The following is a 16,656-nucleotide window of genomic DNA, read 5'->3' on the forward strand; positions in this document are numbered from 1 at the left end:
AAGGTCCGAAGGACCGTTCGCCAGTTATGACTACTGACTGACAAGCCATTAAATAAGTGTATGACAACATGACATCAAAAATCTTCAATTTATGACTTTAGCCCAGCAATATTTAGTGATGAATATAGACCGGTCATATAGTACAACTATTGACCGGCTACTTATATAAGGATTCATACAGCAATGGAGGAATATCGTGTATTATCCCTATATCAAAGTTACACTATTTTACTTAACTATGATGTTTTCCCTTTCTTATTTACTACTAGCATTTTCATTGTCTTGAACCACGTTTATCATTTGTACTAATGTTCTTAAATATTGCATATTGTTGAGGTCCGAGGAGGTGGATTTCCGCTACCGTCAATGAACAGGTTCAATCAAACCGAGCAACATTTGTATTTGTGCTGTGTTGAGCGATGTAATAATAATGTTTCTCCACTTTTTCTATAGCAGCGTTGTTTGTGCCTTGTGGCGGCCGTAAAATGTCGCCCATTACTTTCAGAGCTGTTATATTTCTATCTGTTCTGATCGTTCAGCACGGCATTTATGATGTAAAAGTGTACTGTTTCGTTTTTCAGCTTGAAAATTTCGGCTTGTGCGTTTCCAATACACCCGCTTTAATAGCATTGGATATTGTTTAAACGCCCCTTGAATATAGGGTCTGCTTTTTACTTTTATGTTTCAACAGTTTTTGTAATCTGTCGGTGTATCTAAATTGTATTTTTGTAATCGACGTATAAATGTTAAATGTTGAATTCTGCCAAACCCGGGTCAGAGGGCGTCGACGTAAGCTTGTATTTCCACTACGGAGCGACCTGTGGCTTTCCACTATTTCTATGTTATAAGAAACAGCAAGACTAGTGAAGGATTATGAACTACTAATAAATATTGGATATAGAACATTAAGGACATTTGGCTGTGGAAACATATGCGCCTATTTTACAATAAGGGATAGTTTTCGCAGACATTTCATTTCTAATTGAACTTATATTTTAACTGGTTCTGTACATGCTAAAGTAGTTGCACCTTAGTCGTACAAACTAATATCAGCTACATCTTTCATTATATATATAGTAGAGCAGCACCCCGAGTTAAACCTATTCCGGTCTCACTCGTGACTACATGTATGTATCATGCAGGAGTTTATTGTGCATATTTTAGTTTCCATATTTAAAGCAAACAGGCAGAATTTGCAGCGGCCATTTCATAGATATAAGTAGTATATATGAGACAGTTGGGGAGAGTGCCTGTTGCCCTGCTGCTACACGCATGATTACGCAGGAACAATGAGCGGGTATCATGTGACTGCGCAGGAACAATGGGGGTGGTATCATATAACGGCCTGCGAGGTCGGAAATTCCCATGACGTCATAGCCCAACCCTAACATAGGACAATGAGTCATAGGGTCAAGGTCACCCGGTCAATGCCCTAGAACAATGGAGGTCACCCAACCCAACATTCCAGACTGCAATTAGGTGAGTCAATCGGAAATTCCCCTCGACGTCAGCCACCGTTACCAACCAGTTTCTCTATTTTAGTATTAGACAATAGAGGATCTTTTATAACGGTATTCTCACCATAGTTTTATTATTCATAATCAATATTCTATTGTTCTAACATAAAAGATTTCTTATCTGAATAACTGTAAACCACTCCCAGTTCAACTTTATATTAAAACTATATTTAACGTGAAGAAATTTACTCAATTAGCAAATCATCAATTATATCATAATACTAGCGGATCAAATAGCAAGTGGTAACTTAACGGTTGTAATATTTAAACCCTTTCACAACTGACTATTCAATCGGTTTCAATGACACTGTGTGCGGTAAGGCGGAATATGATCTCTTCTTAAATAACTGGTGAAAAAAACTCAACAAACTTTGTAATTTTGATATTACTTTATTTTTATTTTGTTTTACACTTAAAATTCAGTTTTTAATTGCTGTTAATTTGTCTTTTACTTCTTTCAGCTGATTTGCTATTTTTCAATATAACCACGCACCTACTGTCCGATTTAAATACCTGTTATTTTATGACACGCGTCTTTATCATGACACGGTATCAAGAGATCAAAAATATGATAACATACCTATTGAGTTAGGTCAACGAACTTTGTATTTTTTCTTTCATTCTACATTAAAATTAACGAAAAAATACTGTTTTCATATTATAGTCAATTTTATTTATTTTCTTGAGACACAGCAAAAAATCACCTCCTCCTCATTCGATAATAGTAATCGCTAGATAAAACAAAGTCATGTTTACAGTTTAATTGTTTTTTGTTTTTGTCTTTTTCTTTTTCAACCACTTTAATAACGTTTTCCGATAATACACATTCGGGGTTGACTTCTTAACCTTGCCAGTTCGCATGGATTGGTTTTCATTGTTGTGAGGGAAGTCTGTGTAGTTGTGAGGGAAGTCTGTATATTTGTGAGTGAAGTCTGTATAGTTTTGAAGTAAACGTGAGGGAGGTCTGCATAGTTGTGAGGGAGGCGTGAGGGAAGTCTGTATAGTTATGAGGGAGGTCTGCATAGTTGTGAGGGAAGTCTTTGTAGTTGTGAGGTAGGCATGAGGGAAGTTTTTATTATTGTGAGGGAAGTCTGTATAGATGTGAGGGAAGTCTGTATAGTTTTGAGGGAGGCGTGAGGGAGGTTTTTATTGCTGTGAGGGAAGTCTGTAAAGATGTGAGGGAAGTCTGTATAGATGTGAGGGATGTCTGTATAGTTGTGAGGGTGGCGTGAGGGAGGTTTTTATTGTTGTGAGGGAAGTCTGCATAGATATGAGGGAAGTCTGCATAGATACGAGGGAAGTCTGTATAGTTTTGAGGTAAGTCTATATAGTTCTGAGGTAAATGTGAGGAAGGTCTGCATAGTTTTGAGGGAGACGTGAGGGAAGTCTATATAGATGTGAGGGAAGTATTTATAGTTGTGAGGGAAGTCTGTGTAGTTGTGAGGTAGCCTAAGGCATGAGAGAGATTTTTATTGTTGTGAGGGAAGTCTGTATGGATGTGATGGAGGTCTGCATAGTTGTGAGGGAAGCCTATATAGTTGTGAGAGAGATATGCATAGTTCTGAGGGAAGTCTGTGTAATTGTGAGGTAGGCATGAGGGAGGTTTTTATTGTTGTGAGGGAAGTCTGTATAGCTTTGAGGTATGCGTGAGGGAGGTCTGCATTGTTGTGAGGAAAGTTATGAGGGAAGTCTGTATAGTTGTGAGGGAGGCGTGAAGAGGCTTAAATAGTTGTGAGGGTGGTTTGCATAGTTGTGAGGGAAGTCTGCATAGATGTGAGGAAAGTCTGTTTAGTTAAGGGAGGTTTTTATTGTTGTGAGGGAAGTCTGTATAGATGTGAAGGAGGTCTGCATAGTTATGAGGGAGGCGTGAGGGAAGCCTATATAGTTGTGAGGGAGATCTGTTTGTTTGAGAGGGATGTCTGTGTAGTTGTGAGGTAGGCACGAGGGAGGTTTTTATTGTTGTGAGGGAAGTCTGTATAGATGTAAGGGAAGTCTGTTTAGCTGTGAGGTATGCGTAAGTGAGGTCTGCATTGTTGTGAGGAAAGTTATAAGGGAAGTCTGTTTAGTTGTGAGGTAGGCGATAAGAAGCTTATATAGTTGTGAGGGAAGTCTGTGTAGTTGTGACTTGTGAGGTAGGTCTGCATTGTTGTAAGGGAGGCATATATTATTGTGAGGAAATGTCACTTTTCCAAAAAGCGATTCATTTCTACGACCTTAAGTTTTGTAGCAGATATACCCTTGTAATGTATTTACAAAGTTTCGCAGAGAGCGCCAAAATCGCATTTGGGTGTACCAAGAGCGCTCTCCTTATTACTCATTTTACCTCCTCATTTACTCATTTTACCTCCTCATTACTTATGTCACCTCCTCATTTACCAATCTTAACTCCTAATTACGCATTTCCCTCCTCATGTACTCATTTACTTAGAGAAACAGTAGCATCATCATCAGCAGCAGCAGTAGATTCAGAAGCAGTAGCATGAATCAGAAATGGAGGACGAATGATGTCAGACACAATGTCGTCAAGGAGAGCATATGCCTCGCCCGGAAACCGAACTCATAACCTCGCTATATCATTTATCATTACATCTTACGTACATCCTCAAGGAAACCATGTGCAGGGCTTTAAACCTATATTGACCTATTTTCTTGTATTGATAAGTTATCTAATATTTTGTCAATATTGTGTAGCGGAATAATAATTTACAATACGATCAATTTGAAAATATATCTGCTTGTCAATGACATTATGTATATGTTTAACATTATATTGATCTTTCGTAAAGGGGTATAATTTACAATAGTCAAATATTGATTTGAAATAAATTACCAACAGGAATTCGATATAATTATGGAGGTGCTCAAAAATAAGAATTGGAAAAGAGCCAGATATACACTGAAAATATTTTTGCGTTGTAATCTTTGCTGCAAGAGGTGATATTTTTCTCTTCCTCTATTATATAAAAAAAACATATTTTTTAACGTTCAGCACATTCTTACGAAAACAAAAAGCATTTATGTACATTAGACAACTTTGTATCAAATGACATGACAGATGGACAGATAGACAGATATACAGTATAACCTGTCCAAAGCGGTCCTCTCTTAAGCAAAAACCTCTCTATAACAACATCATTAACATTTCCCTAAGCTGAAAAAACACTATCATATATACCTCTCCAGAACAATAACCTCTACATAACAGTCAATATTTGTATCTCCCAAATGGTGTTGCTGTACAGAGGTTGCACTGTAGTTAAATGGCTTTAAAATTAGATCTCTCTCGTAGAATTTTTTGCATCAAATAATTGTTAGATAAGATTTAGAAGACCTTTAAGAAAATAAACATGGAAGATATGTAGGAGAATCATTGGAAAAAAAGACTTTGAAGATTCTTTACTTTACATGCCAAGCATTTTGCATATACTAGGGGCAAATATGACACCATAAATTTCAGAGAAACGAATTATTCACGATTTCGAATATTTCGCAAAATTTGTAACATTTACATTTCTCTTAAACAAAACGTGTATTTTGTATGTAAGTAATGGAAGAAAGGTAGATTGTTACAACACGTCATGCTCCTCTGAAACAAATATAGGTCTTTTGACAACTTTCTGGCTTTAGATTGTGGAGGAAGACCCAAGGCACAAGTCCGGAAATTATTTCAGGCACAAGCGTGCATATGGGCAGAACCACTGATCTTCAGTAAGCAACATCAAATAATTTTCTACAATAAGCGAGGTTTCAAACCCATAGCAATGATAACCAAGTGATTTGAAATCAGCCAACTAAACTACTCGATCCTACAGTAATAATTAGTAGCCGTTCTATCCTAAGGCATTTTGTGCGCAATAAAACTATTCTACGGTCATGTAGACCTGTACTTCGGGAGCTGACCGGGCTTAACTTGCTCCCTCAAGGATGTGCCCTTTCCGACAAAGCATCACTATATATATAATATTTTATTTTATTTATACATGTATATTATAGGATAACGGATAATGATAATATTATGCGAATTGATTGTTGGGAAGTACACAGGAGAAAAAAATAGGAAAAATGACAAGAGATCACAGAGTGATCTTGGCGCCCACCAATGTGCCATTTTTGAGTGTTCCAAATTTCAAGACTTAATGACTAGCTCAAGGTCAAATTTCATTTCCGTACACAACACTGTGCATGTGGTCCAAATTCGAAAGCTGTAACTCGAGAAATGTGAAAGTAGGTCACTAGATCAATTTCAAGGACAAAGTTCTTTGTACACAAAACTATGCATGTGCATCAAGTTTGAAGGCTGTAGTTTGAGAAATTTGAAAGTAGGTCACTAGGTAAATCTTAAGGTCAAAGTTTATTTCGGTATACAAAACTATGCAAGTGGTCCAAATTTGAAGGCTGTAGCTTGAGAAATGTGAAAGTAGGTCACTAGGCCAAAATCAAGGTCAAATTACACTTCAGAACACAAATCTGTGCATGTGGTCCAAATTTAAAGCCTGTACCTTAAAAAATGTGAAAGTAGGTCACTAGGTCAATGTCAAGGTCAAAGTTTGTTTCGGTACACAATCCTATGCATGTGGTCTAAATTTGAAGCCTGTAGCTACAGAAATGTGAAAGTAGGTCACTAGGTCAATCTTAAGGTCAAAGTTTATTTCGGTACACAAAACTATGCAAGTTGTCCAAATTTGAAGGTTGTAGCTCGAGAAATATGAAAGTAGGTCAAAATCAAGGTCAAATTTTATTTCGGAACACAGAACTATGCATGTGGTCCAAATTTGAAGCCTGTACCTTCAAAAATGTGGAAGTAGGTCACTAGGTCAATGTTAAGGTCAAGGTTTGTTTCGGTACACAAAACTATGCATGTGGTCCAAATTTGAAGGCTGTAGCTTGAGAAATGTGAAAGTAGGTCACTAGGTCAAAATCAAGGTCAAATTTCATTTCAGAACACAAAACTATGCATGTGGTCCAAATTTGAAGCCTGTACCTTCAAAAATGTGAAAGTAGGTCACTAGGTCAATGTCAAGGTCAAAGTTTTTTTCAGTGCACAAAACTATGCAAGTGGTCCAAATTTGAAGGCTGTAGCTACAGAAATGTGAAAGTAGGTCACTAGGTCAAAATCAAGGTCAACTCATGTCAAGGTTCATCTTGCCACTTAAAACCATACATGTGGTCCAAATCTGAATGTTGTAGGTTATTGACAAGAAGATTTTAAAAGCTTTTCCCTATTACACGTCTATATGAACCATGTGACCCCCAAGGGCGGGGCCATATTTGACCCTAGGGGGATAATTTGAACAACTTGGTAGAGAACCACTAGATGATGCTACATTACAAATGCCAAAGCCCTAGGCTTTGTGGTTTGGACCAGATGATTTTCAAAGTTTTTCCCTATACAAGTCTATGTAAACCATGTGACCCCCCGGGGCGGGGCCATATTTGACCCTAGGGAGATAATTTGAACAATCTTAGTAGAAGACCACTAGATGATGTCACATACAAAATATCAAAGCCCTATGCCCTATGGTTTTGAACAAGAGGTTTTTCAAAGTTTTTCCCTATATAAGTCTGTATAAACCATGTGACCCCCAGGGCGGGGCCATGTTAGACCCCTGGGAAATAATTTGAATCATCTTGGTAGAGGACCACTAGATGATGCTTCATACCAAATATCAAAGCCCTAGGCTCTGTGGTTTTGGACAAGAAGATTTTCAAAGTTTTTCCCTATATAAATCTATGTAAATTATAGAAATAAACAAAGGGCCATAACTCATTCAAAAATTGTTGAACCAGTCTGATTTTCAGGGGTACACAACTAGGGTACCAATACATCATTCTGACAAAGTTTGGTCAAAATCCCTCTGGTAGTTTCTGAGGAGATGCGATAACGAGAAATTGTTAACGGAAGGACGGACGGACGGACGGACGGAAGGACGACGGACCACGGACGCAGAGTGATTTGAATAGCCCACCATCTGATGATGGTGGGCTAAAAATGTGACTTCTCAAACAAGCTTATGCGTATGTTTGCCAAAAGGCTCATGTTGTTTCGGAGCTTGATCTTTACGAATTCGCCGGAGAAAAGGGAATTTAAATCTATTAAAGTTATTTTGTTAAAATATCTCTCAAGATTAATCTGAAAATACGACAGCGAAGGGCGAAGGTAAGTATTTCGCGTTTTTCGCAATCATACATCATACTCTCGTGCTAGGGTTTTTATGAAGGGGCACATGAAGTGCGAAAACGAACGACAGTGAAACGCGAAGATAAGAAGAGGTGTTGGAGCGCGAAACTAGCGTTTCACGATATACCATTGTACCTTTGCGTTAATATAGAGACTAACAGAACTATCTTGATTTTGTGTCATGCCAAATATTTACGCTATCGGACTATGTAAGAAACATGTTCCGTTGACATACTAGATGAGTAAAACAATCAGTAATGCATTATTACCCGGTAATTTAAAATAGATCCAGTTTACTCACCTTATTTCCGTATAGTCCAAAATAAAAATAGATGTAGTTAGGTAAAACCAATGCTAAATAAAAATACGAGGCGGCCCAAAATAGAATACGAGGCGGCCCAAAATAGAAACAGCTAATAACACCTGACTATACCGGAGTATGGTGGCGAATTTATGCCACTTCCTTATGCCAGAACGACATATCAACAAGCGTCATTATAGCGCCGAATGTCGGTATGTCAACTGACCACAATTCAAACAAGAAATATCTTTAAAAATGATGGTCGGCGAATTGTAATAAGGAAAGAAGTTTATGAATTTTTCATCTATCATTCATCTTTCATCTAACATTTTTCAAATTGCAAAACTAAACACCGCACGTTAACAATTTAAATGGTTCTCTTTTAATTTTTCGCAAAGGTTTTGTAGGGTTGCAATTTTGTTTCGTTTATTCTTAGACGAATAATTACAGTAGTAGTTTGATGAAGATTCATGAAGCGGTTCGTGAGAAAAGGTCATTAAACGTGTTTATATTTTTAGCTAAACTGGTCCCTATCCCAATTTGTAACAAAATAGCAGGAGACCTTACGATATTGTTAAACATCGAGTTTGATAAGAATCCATTACATTTTAGTGGTTAATGCGAAGAAAGGCATATCTACTTTAGCTATAGTGGTTCCTAATAGGGCCCAAGTTCATATATAAATAAATTTAGAAGAGGACCTTATAATGAAGCTCCAGACCAAGTATGACAAAGATCCACCAAGCTGTTCATGAGACGCTGTATAAAGGCATTTCTAGTTTTAGCTCTAGCAGCCCCTAAAGGGGGTTAAATGTCCCAGCTGAACAAAGTTGGCTGCGGGCCTAATAAAGATGCTACAAATCAAGTTTGATTAGAATACATGAGAAAAAAATCAATTAAAGGATTTTTTATTTATTATTTTTATTTATTTCTAAAGTAGGCCAACTGATCCCGCTTTAACAAATGCATGTTCGCTATTCATGAATCTTTGGACAATGACGTCACACCTATAAAAAAGTGAAGGTCAAGCAAAACATACTTTTGTAATTATTTCAATATTTCTGTTTCATAAGCAAAGTTTGAGCGTAGTCATATCACATAGATAAACTGTATGCAGCGTACCTTCATTTCAGAGTAATGAGATTCCGTCATTATATAGCAAATATATAATAAAACAGATTTCAACTGAGTTCAATATTTGCATACCATACTAAAGAAAATATCCATATATAATAAATCAGTTAAATAATTTATAACAAATATATCAAAGCAAACAAGTACTCATTTTAATATGCAATCTGAATAAGTCACATAAGCAAGAAACCTTTTCATATACAGACGGCAATTGTAACAAGGAAAATCTTTTAAAAAGCACTTCTCTACATAAAAGACTCTTATCACCCTTATTCATGTGATACGCAGACCGTATTCAGCTCTTTCTTTAATTTGATATATGTTGGTATTTGAACAGGTTTTTATCATATTTATTAAACTTACTTATCATTTTGAGATATATCGATATTCTTGCTAAATACACTGAGCCAAAGTTAGCTTTAAAACTGTGAACAGCGTCGTTTAGGATAAACGCTTTGTCTACATTTCACTCAGCGTAGCACAATCAACAGAGTGAAAGAAATTGACACTCTCGTCCAATCAGGCAGAGTGTTGCATAAGTCTTACATTTTGATAAGTTATCTATAATACGTTATCAAGTAGTTTGGTTTGCAAACTGAAGTCACGTGGCATAGGTAACGAAAACGAATTTAGACGGCGTCGCCGAAAAAGATTATTTGGAATGATGTAAACGTATACCTGGAAATATGGCAAACGGCCTTTTTTCGGCGAACGCCGTCTAAATTGGTTTTCGTTACCTATGCCACGTGACTTCAGTTTGCAAATCAAACTATTTGATAACGCATTATAGATAATTTATCAAAATGGAAGATTTATGCAACACTCTGCCTGATTGGACGAGAGTGTCAATTTCTTTCACTCTGTTGATTGTGCTACGCTGAGTGAAATGTAGACAAAGCGTTTATCCTAAACGACGCTGTTCACAGTTTTAAAGCTAACTTTGGCTCAGTATTTTTAGCAAGAATATTGATATATCTCAAAATGATAAGTAAGTTTAATAAATATGATAAAAACCTGTTCAATACTAACATATATCAAATTAAAGAAAGAGCTGAATACGGTCTGCGTATCACATGAATAAGGGTGTGATAAGAGTCTTTTATGTAGAGAAGTGTTTTTTAAAAGATTTTCCTTGCTACAATTGTCGTCTGTATATGAAAAGGTTTCTTGCTTTTGTGACTTATTCAGGTTGCATATTAAAATGACTACTTGTTTGCTTTGATATATTTGTTATAAATTATTTAACTGATTTATTATATGTGAATATTTTTCTTTAGTATGGTATGCACATATTGAACTCAGTTGATATCCTTTTTATTATATATATGCTATATAATGACTGAATCTCGTTACAATGAAATGAAGGTACGCTGCATACAGTTTATCTATGTGATATGACTACGCTCAAACTTTGCTTATGAAACAGAAATATTGAAATAATTACAAATATTTGTTTTGCTTGACCTTCACTTTTTTATAGGTGTGACGTCATTGTTCAAAGATTCATGAATAGCGAATATGCTATTTGTTATAGTGGGATATGTTGGCCTATTTTAGAAATAAATAAAAATAATAAATAAAAAAATCCTTTAATTGATTTTTTCTCATGTATTCTAATCAAACTTGATTTGTAGCATCTTTATTAGGCCCGCAGCCAACTTTGTTCAGCTGGGACATTTGACCCCTTTTAGGTGCTGCTAGAGCTAAAACTAGAATTGCCTTTATACAGCGTCTCATAAACAGCTTGGTGGATCTTTGTCATACTTGTTCTGGAGCAACATTATAAGGTCCTCTTCAAAATTTATTTATATAGGAACTTGGGCCCTATTAGGGACCACTATAGCTAAAAGTAGATATGCCTTTCTTCGCATTAACCACTAAAATGTAATGGATTTTTATCAAACTCGATGTATAACAATATCGTAAGGTCTCCTGCTATTTTGTTACAAATGGGGATAGGGACCAATTTAGCTAAAAATATAAACACGTTTAATGACCTCTTCTCATGAACCGCTTCATGAATCTTCATCAAACTACTGCTGTAATTATTCGTCTAAGGATAAACGAAACAAAATTGCAACCCTACGAAACCTTTGCGAAAAATTAAAAGAGAACCATTGAAATTGTTAAAGTGCGGTGTTTAGTTTTGCAATTTGAAAAATGTCAGATGAAAGATGAATGTTAGATGAAAAATTCATAAACTTCTTTCCTTATTACAATTCGCCGACCATTTTTAAAGATATTTCTTGTTTTTGTCTCTTATGTTTACAAACTCTTCAAAATGTGACATTTTCTACTACATTTACAGCATTTGGTTACATCTGGTGTATATCCACAATTACTTTAATGATGTAAATAGGGGCTCATATCATTAACGCTGAAAAGTATTCAAATAAATTGTATTTTTTATTTTTTCTCCGGTACTTTGGTGGAACTAAGGTAGCTCCATAAATATAAAAATTTCGATTTATGATTAGCCGTATACGTCATATTTTTGGGGAAATACAAGTGGTGGCGGTAGACAAGTGATAGAGAGCCCACTCCGAGTGCGAGAGGTAGTGGGTTCACTCCATGGTCGTGTCATACCAAAGACGTGTAAATGGTGCGGGTGATTTCTTCGCTTGGCTCTGTGCATTTAAATGGTAGTTCTAGGACTTGTCAACAATGTCAGTATAATATGACTGGACGGGGTATCATATTCCATGTCTACGGCGTGATATTCAAGCATTTGTTAACAGTTTATATTTTGCTCACTGCTACAAGTACACCGTCATTTTATGACTGAAAAAATGCAAAGAAGCTAAACTCGAAGATGCATATATATCCGGCAAATAGTGAAGGATGTTACTATTATAGTAAGAAGTAAATAATTCCATTTGTCAAAATCAATTAAAAAGAAAATTAAGTGTATTTAATAAACATGGTAAATGTATGCTATGTTGATCCTAACTAATGAAATTATTTTGAATGGAATATGTTTACTATAATAAGCTTAGCTTTTAGAATTATATGGAGTTATTTGAAATGTGAGCTTGAAGTGTAACTAGAACGAAATATTGTCTTCGATTAGTTTGGCACCAAGTGTTGCTATGTAACATGTACATTTGAACTTAAAAGAACAGATGTCCTTAATGAGCACAATCAAGTAAGATATCTTGAACACGGCTGGCGGCGGGGTGGATGTGGATGTTTAAGGTTTGAACATTTCTTTTAAAAAGGAATGGAAAAAATGATGTTTTTTTTTGTTTGTTTTCTGGGAGGGGGTGTGGCGGGGATGACCGGGTGACGGTACAAAATTTCACATTTTGATTATAAATATTGATGGAAATTAAAAATTAAAGAAAAGGTTAAGAGGGGGATGCATGATCGGGATGGTGGGCATGACTGGGCGGAGTAGCGATGTGGTGGACGATACAACTTTGCATGTTGATAAATATTCATAGAAGGTTTGAAAAAAAAATAAGGCATTTATAATGATTTTTTTTTTTTTGGGGGGGGGGGGGGGGGGGGGTGATCAAGGCAAGGGGATGACCTGGTGTGTGTACACAGCTTGTTTATAATAAATTTTCATGGAAAACAATGAAAGAAGTTTAATGAAATTCTACCAATTAGTTGGTTTGTTATGTACAGATTTGTGGATTTTTAAACAATTAAAGGACAATAACTCTGAAGTTATAAAGAGCTCCGGAGGAAATTGTATGTACTCAACCATATTATGGTGATCTTAATTCAATTTAAGTTTCAGAGTTCTAGGCCAAATATATCACAAGTTATTAAGCAGAAATTGTCATATTGATAGTGCCCTATATACTTAACACAAGCGACTTATAAGGGTCATAACTCTGGTGTTACTTGGGCAATCTGACTGAAACTTGACTGGCCGCATAAACTCATAGTGGTAAACATATATATGAAGTTATATTTAAATATTCGAAACCACTTGCTAGATATGGCTCCGGACTGACGGAAAGACGGTCGGACGGAAAGCGCCAAAACTATATCCCTCCGACTTTGTCGGGGGATAAAAAGTACAGGAAACTAAATAGGAATAAAGTAAGTGTGTGCCTAGGAATAGGGTAGTGTTTTTCCGTTCTGATTGGTCAGTCCTGTAAACAAACTCAAGAAGTGATTTATTTTTAAGATTAGCTTTTTACTACATTTACAGTATTCTATTATACGCTTTAACAAAATTTGCTACATTTTATCTGTATTGGAAAAAAGTAACCAACAGGGGCTCATCTTCTTCACACGAAAATTACTTAAATCAAATATCACTAATTATACGTGTTTCGCCCGATATTTTGGTGGAACTATGAGTTCTTAAAAACAAATGTTTCGATTTATGGAAGGCCGCACACGCCAAAATGTTACAACGGAAGTCTATGGTATTCCCTAACCTTTATTGTGCCTAGCCAAATGTCGTTGAACGACGCCCCGCGAAACGTCACTCCGCCGAACGTTGTCTTTTCGCCTTCCGAAATTATACTTCATCAATTTTTGGACAGGAGGGGCCATGAATCTTTTCCGCCGTCCAACAATAGAAGCACAAATGACATTCCCAAACGCAAAAAGACGACGCTCGTCGTGGCGCCGTAACGATGTTGGAGGGGTGGGGAGAGAGAGTGAGACGTTTGGTGGGGGACCATGACGACGTTTGAGGTGGACGAAGTTTGGTAGGGCAACGTTCAGTGATGAGACGTTTGTTTGGGCGACATATAGTTGGGCAACGTAAGTTGTCTTACCAAAATCATCTCGATTTTTATTTTACAAATGGCGACCTCCCAAGAAAAAAGCTTCAGCAACAACGGGCTGAAAACTATCACAATCTTCCTTCTTGGGCTATGTTACACTCGGTCATTATTGCAAATACAGAAGTTTGCAATATATTCCTTTCTCTGGCACGGTCGGTATTTCAGGTGTTCTGTTAAAAGTGTAGCCGCTCTGTACAACGGATATTTCAGGAAAATAAAAAAATAACATTTTTCATATAGAAAGATATACATGTTTTAGATATTGTATATTTTCATGTAAAATAACGCTTGGTGGCGTTCGATTTCGTGTAAAAATAAAACAACGTCCATCTAAACGTTAAGAATTTCTTTTTTTGTAAAAGAAACATAAGTTTTCTGACTTGAATAAAACTATTGAATAAGGAAGCTGGACACAATTTAATGTATATATAAATAAAAAAAATTAAAAAAATACTTGATATTCATATCTAATTATTTTTTTAATTTTTAATGTGTACTATGAGCACCACAGCGGGTAATATGAGCACAACAAACACTGTTTACAAATGCTATTACATATATATTTCTTGTACAAACTGAATTAAAGTGAACGTATTAAAGGGAGACTTAATCTAAGTCCTAATAAAAAAACGGATACCATTTGCAGTGTGGAGGTCACTATAACATTCACCTTTGACTCCAAGAGTCATCTATGAAAACAGGTTATCATCGTAAAAAGTTTGACGCCTACACACCAAAACGTATGTCATGTATTGAGCGGAAACCATGTCTCAAGGTGACATTAACCGTTGGTTTTTATCTATTGGCTCACACAGATAAGGAGCTCATTTAAATACTATGAGGGATGTCCACCTTTAAGTATTCTGAGGCCATTAATCAGGCACAAAAAGACCTACCAACCTACCGATCGCCTGAGATAAAACAATAATCGCATTTTCTTCAAACGGTTCAAAGCATTTAAAAGAAATGGAAAAACAAATGTATCGTAACGAAAAACCAAGTAAAACAAGTTCGACCTTTCTAAACCTTGTCTTTGACTAAAGATTTATCCATAAAACCGGATGGGTAATTTCGCTAACATCAAAACATTTGCCTGAATACATACATCTGTATAAACATGAGTATCTGCAACGCCATCTGTTACATTTATTTATCATATTAAGCAAATATAGTTGGACAAGCTCGGAGTTTTACTAAATATCAGAGACGGGTAAGTTCTTGAAAGAAGGCGGAACTAGAACAATTTGTAACTGAACAGTAATAAATGACACAATGAACACAATGAAATATGATTTCAATGTACAATATAGAGACACTTGTGTTCCTTCAAATACAAGTATGTCGCTTTTCACCTTATCGCTGCTGCAATAGATGACATTTCTACAAAGAGGTCATACAGGAAATTATTCTATGTTAATTCAATAACTCCTAATACCTTAAACATTTGCTTTATCAGTTTGATATTTCTCGACAAAGTACAAAGTCTGTGCCACATCCGTCTTTCAGTTTATCAAGCATTACGTCCATCCTAACTGACAGACATTTCTCGCTTTCAAATTTAGAGTCTAAAGGTTCATAGATTTTGAAATCTCCAGCTGTTATCATAGAAACTGCTACAATTTCGTTATTGATTAAATCTCTCTTACAAACAATTGATCCACTATCACCTTTTGTGGCGAATACGTTTGAGTCATCAGTTATATCACTGCGAGCACCGCTAAAGCTCTCGTTTGGATTTCTAATAAAACCGGACTCTTTGTCAGGAAAACCTTCCGTCATGGGTCTATGTATGCTATTTTGAATCTCAGTGCCAGAGGAAAATTCGTTCATTTCTTTCGTATTTTCATCTAAAAAGTCAGGGTTAATGTTCAAACTATATCCGTTGATGTGATATATAACAAATCAACTACGTCGGGCTCTTCAGTGTCAGTCTGGGCACCTTCGGCAGGGGCGATAGGCAGCTCTCCCTGAGTACTTGGCAGTGAATTGCTACTTCCGTTCGTAAGAATGTCACATACTTCATCCGAAGTGACAGGCAATGGTTCAACAATAACAAGGTGTTCAATTGAGGATTGTCCGCCAAATATATAACTGTTTGACGCTATGATGCCGTTAGTACATCCAGTTGCAGCTCCATATTTCAACACATAACTACCTACTAGTTCACTTGATGATTCTCTGGATAACTTGACATTTTTGTTATTACCGGACTCATCTTTAAAGTAAAAACTGCACATGTTTAGTTTTTCAGGTACAACCCTAATTGCTGTGAAGTCTGTCAAATATTGATCTTTGTCTCTACCGTAAACTATCATATTCGGATTGCTGATTGCAAACAGACAATCTGGCGAACGAATGTAAACTTTGTGCTCGTTATTCTCGTGTGGATCAACAACATGGGCACACGTAACACCATAAGTAACACCGTCAGTACTTTTGATAAAGCAGCCTAAGGTTCCTTTTCGAATTTGTTCACCATTGTCAGGAAACGGACTAAATATTATATCGCCTTGCTCATAAAAATCTCGTGCCAATATTTGCGGAGCTTTATCGACAGTTTTGATAGTAAATGGGTGGGAAAACCTATGTGTCTTCATAATTTGGTTAATATTGTCTTTTGCGTCTGTGAGGGTCGCTTCATCCAGGCCCATCTTTAAATGAATCTCTAGTTGCCCATATAGAGTACGCATGCCATACACGACCTTAGTGCTGAAAAACAAAATAGTCAAGGTAAGAAATCGGCTGTGTAAAGAAAAGGTATAGTTCTAAATGGCA

At 36.3% G+C, this 16,656-nt stretch overlaps 2 protein-coding genes across 6 annotated transcripts in view; both read right to left on the reverse strand.

Annotated features, from left to right (window-relative positions):
- The window catches only part of LOC123549678 (uncharacterized), a 226,715-nt gene that overhangs the window by 169,782 nt on the left and 40,277 nt on the right, over positions 1-16,656 (reverse strand). The gene's annotated exons all lie outside the window — the stretch shown is intronic.
- LOC123549671 (uncharacterized) overlaps positions 14,213-16,656 on the reverse strand; it is a 29,661-nt gene continuing 27,217 nt past the window's right edge. For all 5 annotated transcript variants that reach the window (XM_053545080.1, XM_045337944.2, XM_053545082.1 and 2 more), the window contains exon 5: positions 14,213-16,590. In XM_053545080.1, the coding sequence (XP_053401055.1) occupies positions 15,750-16,590 (841 nt within the window). In that variant the 3' untranslated portion in view covers positions 14,213-15,749. The remainder of the gene's footprint in view (positions 16,591-16,656) is intronic.

This window comes from Mercenaria mercenaria, chromosome 6 (assembly GCF_021730395.1).
Source record: "Mercenaria mercenaria strain notata chromosome 6, MADL_Memer_1, whole genome shotgun sequence".
In the NCBI taxonomy this organism is placed as follows: domain Eukaryota; kingdom Metazoa; phylum Mollusca; class Bivalvia; order Venerida; family Veneridae; genus Mercenaria; species Mercenaria mercenaria.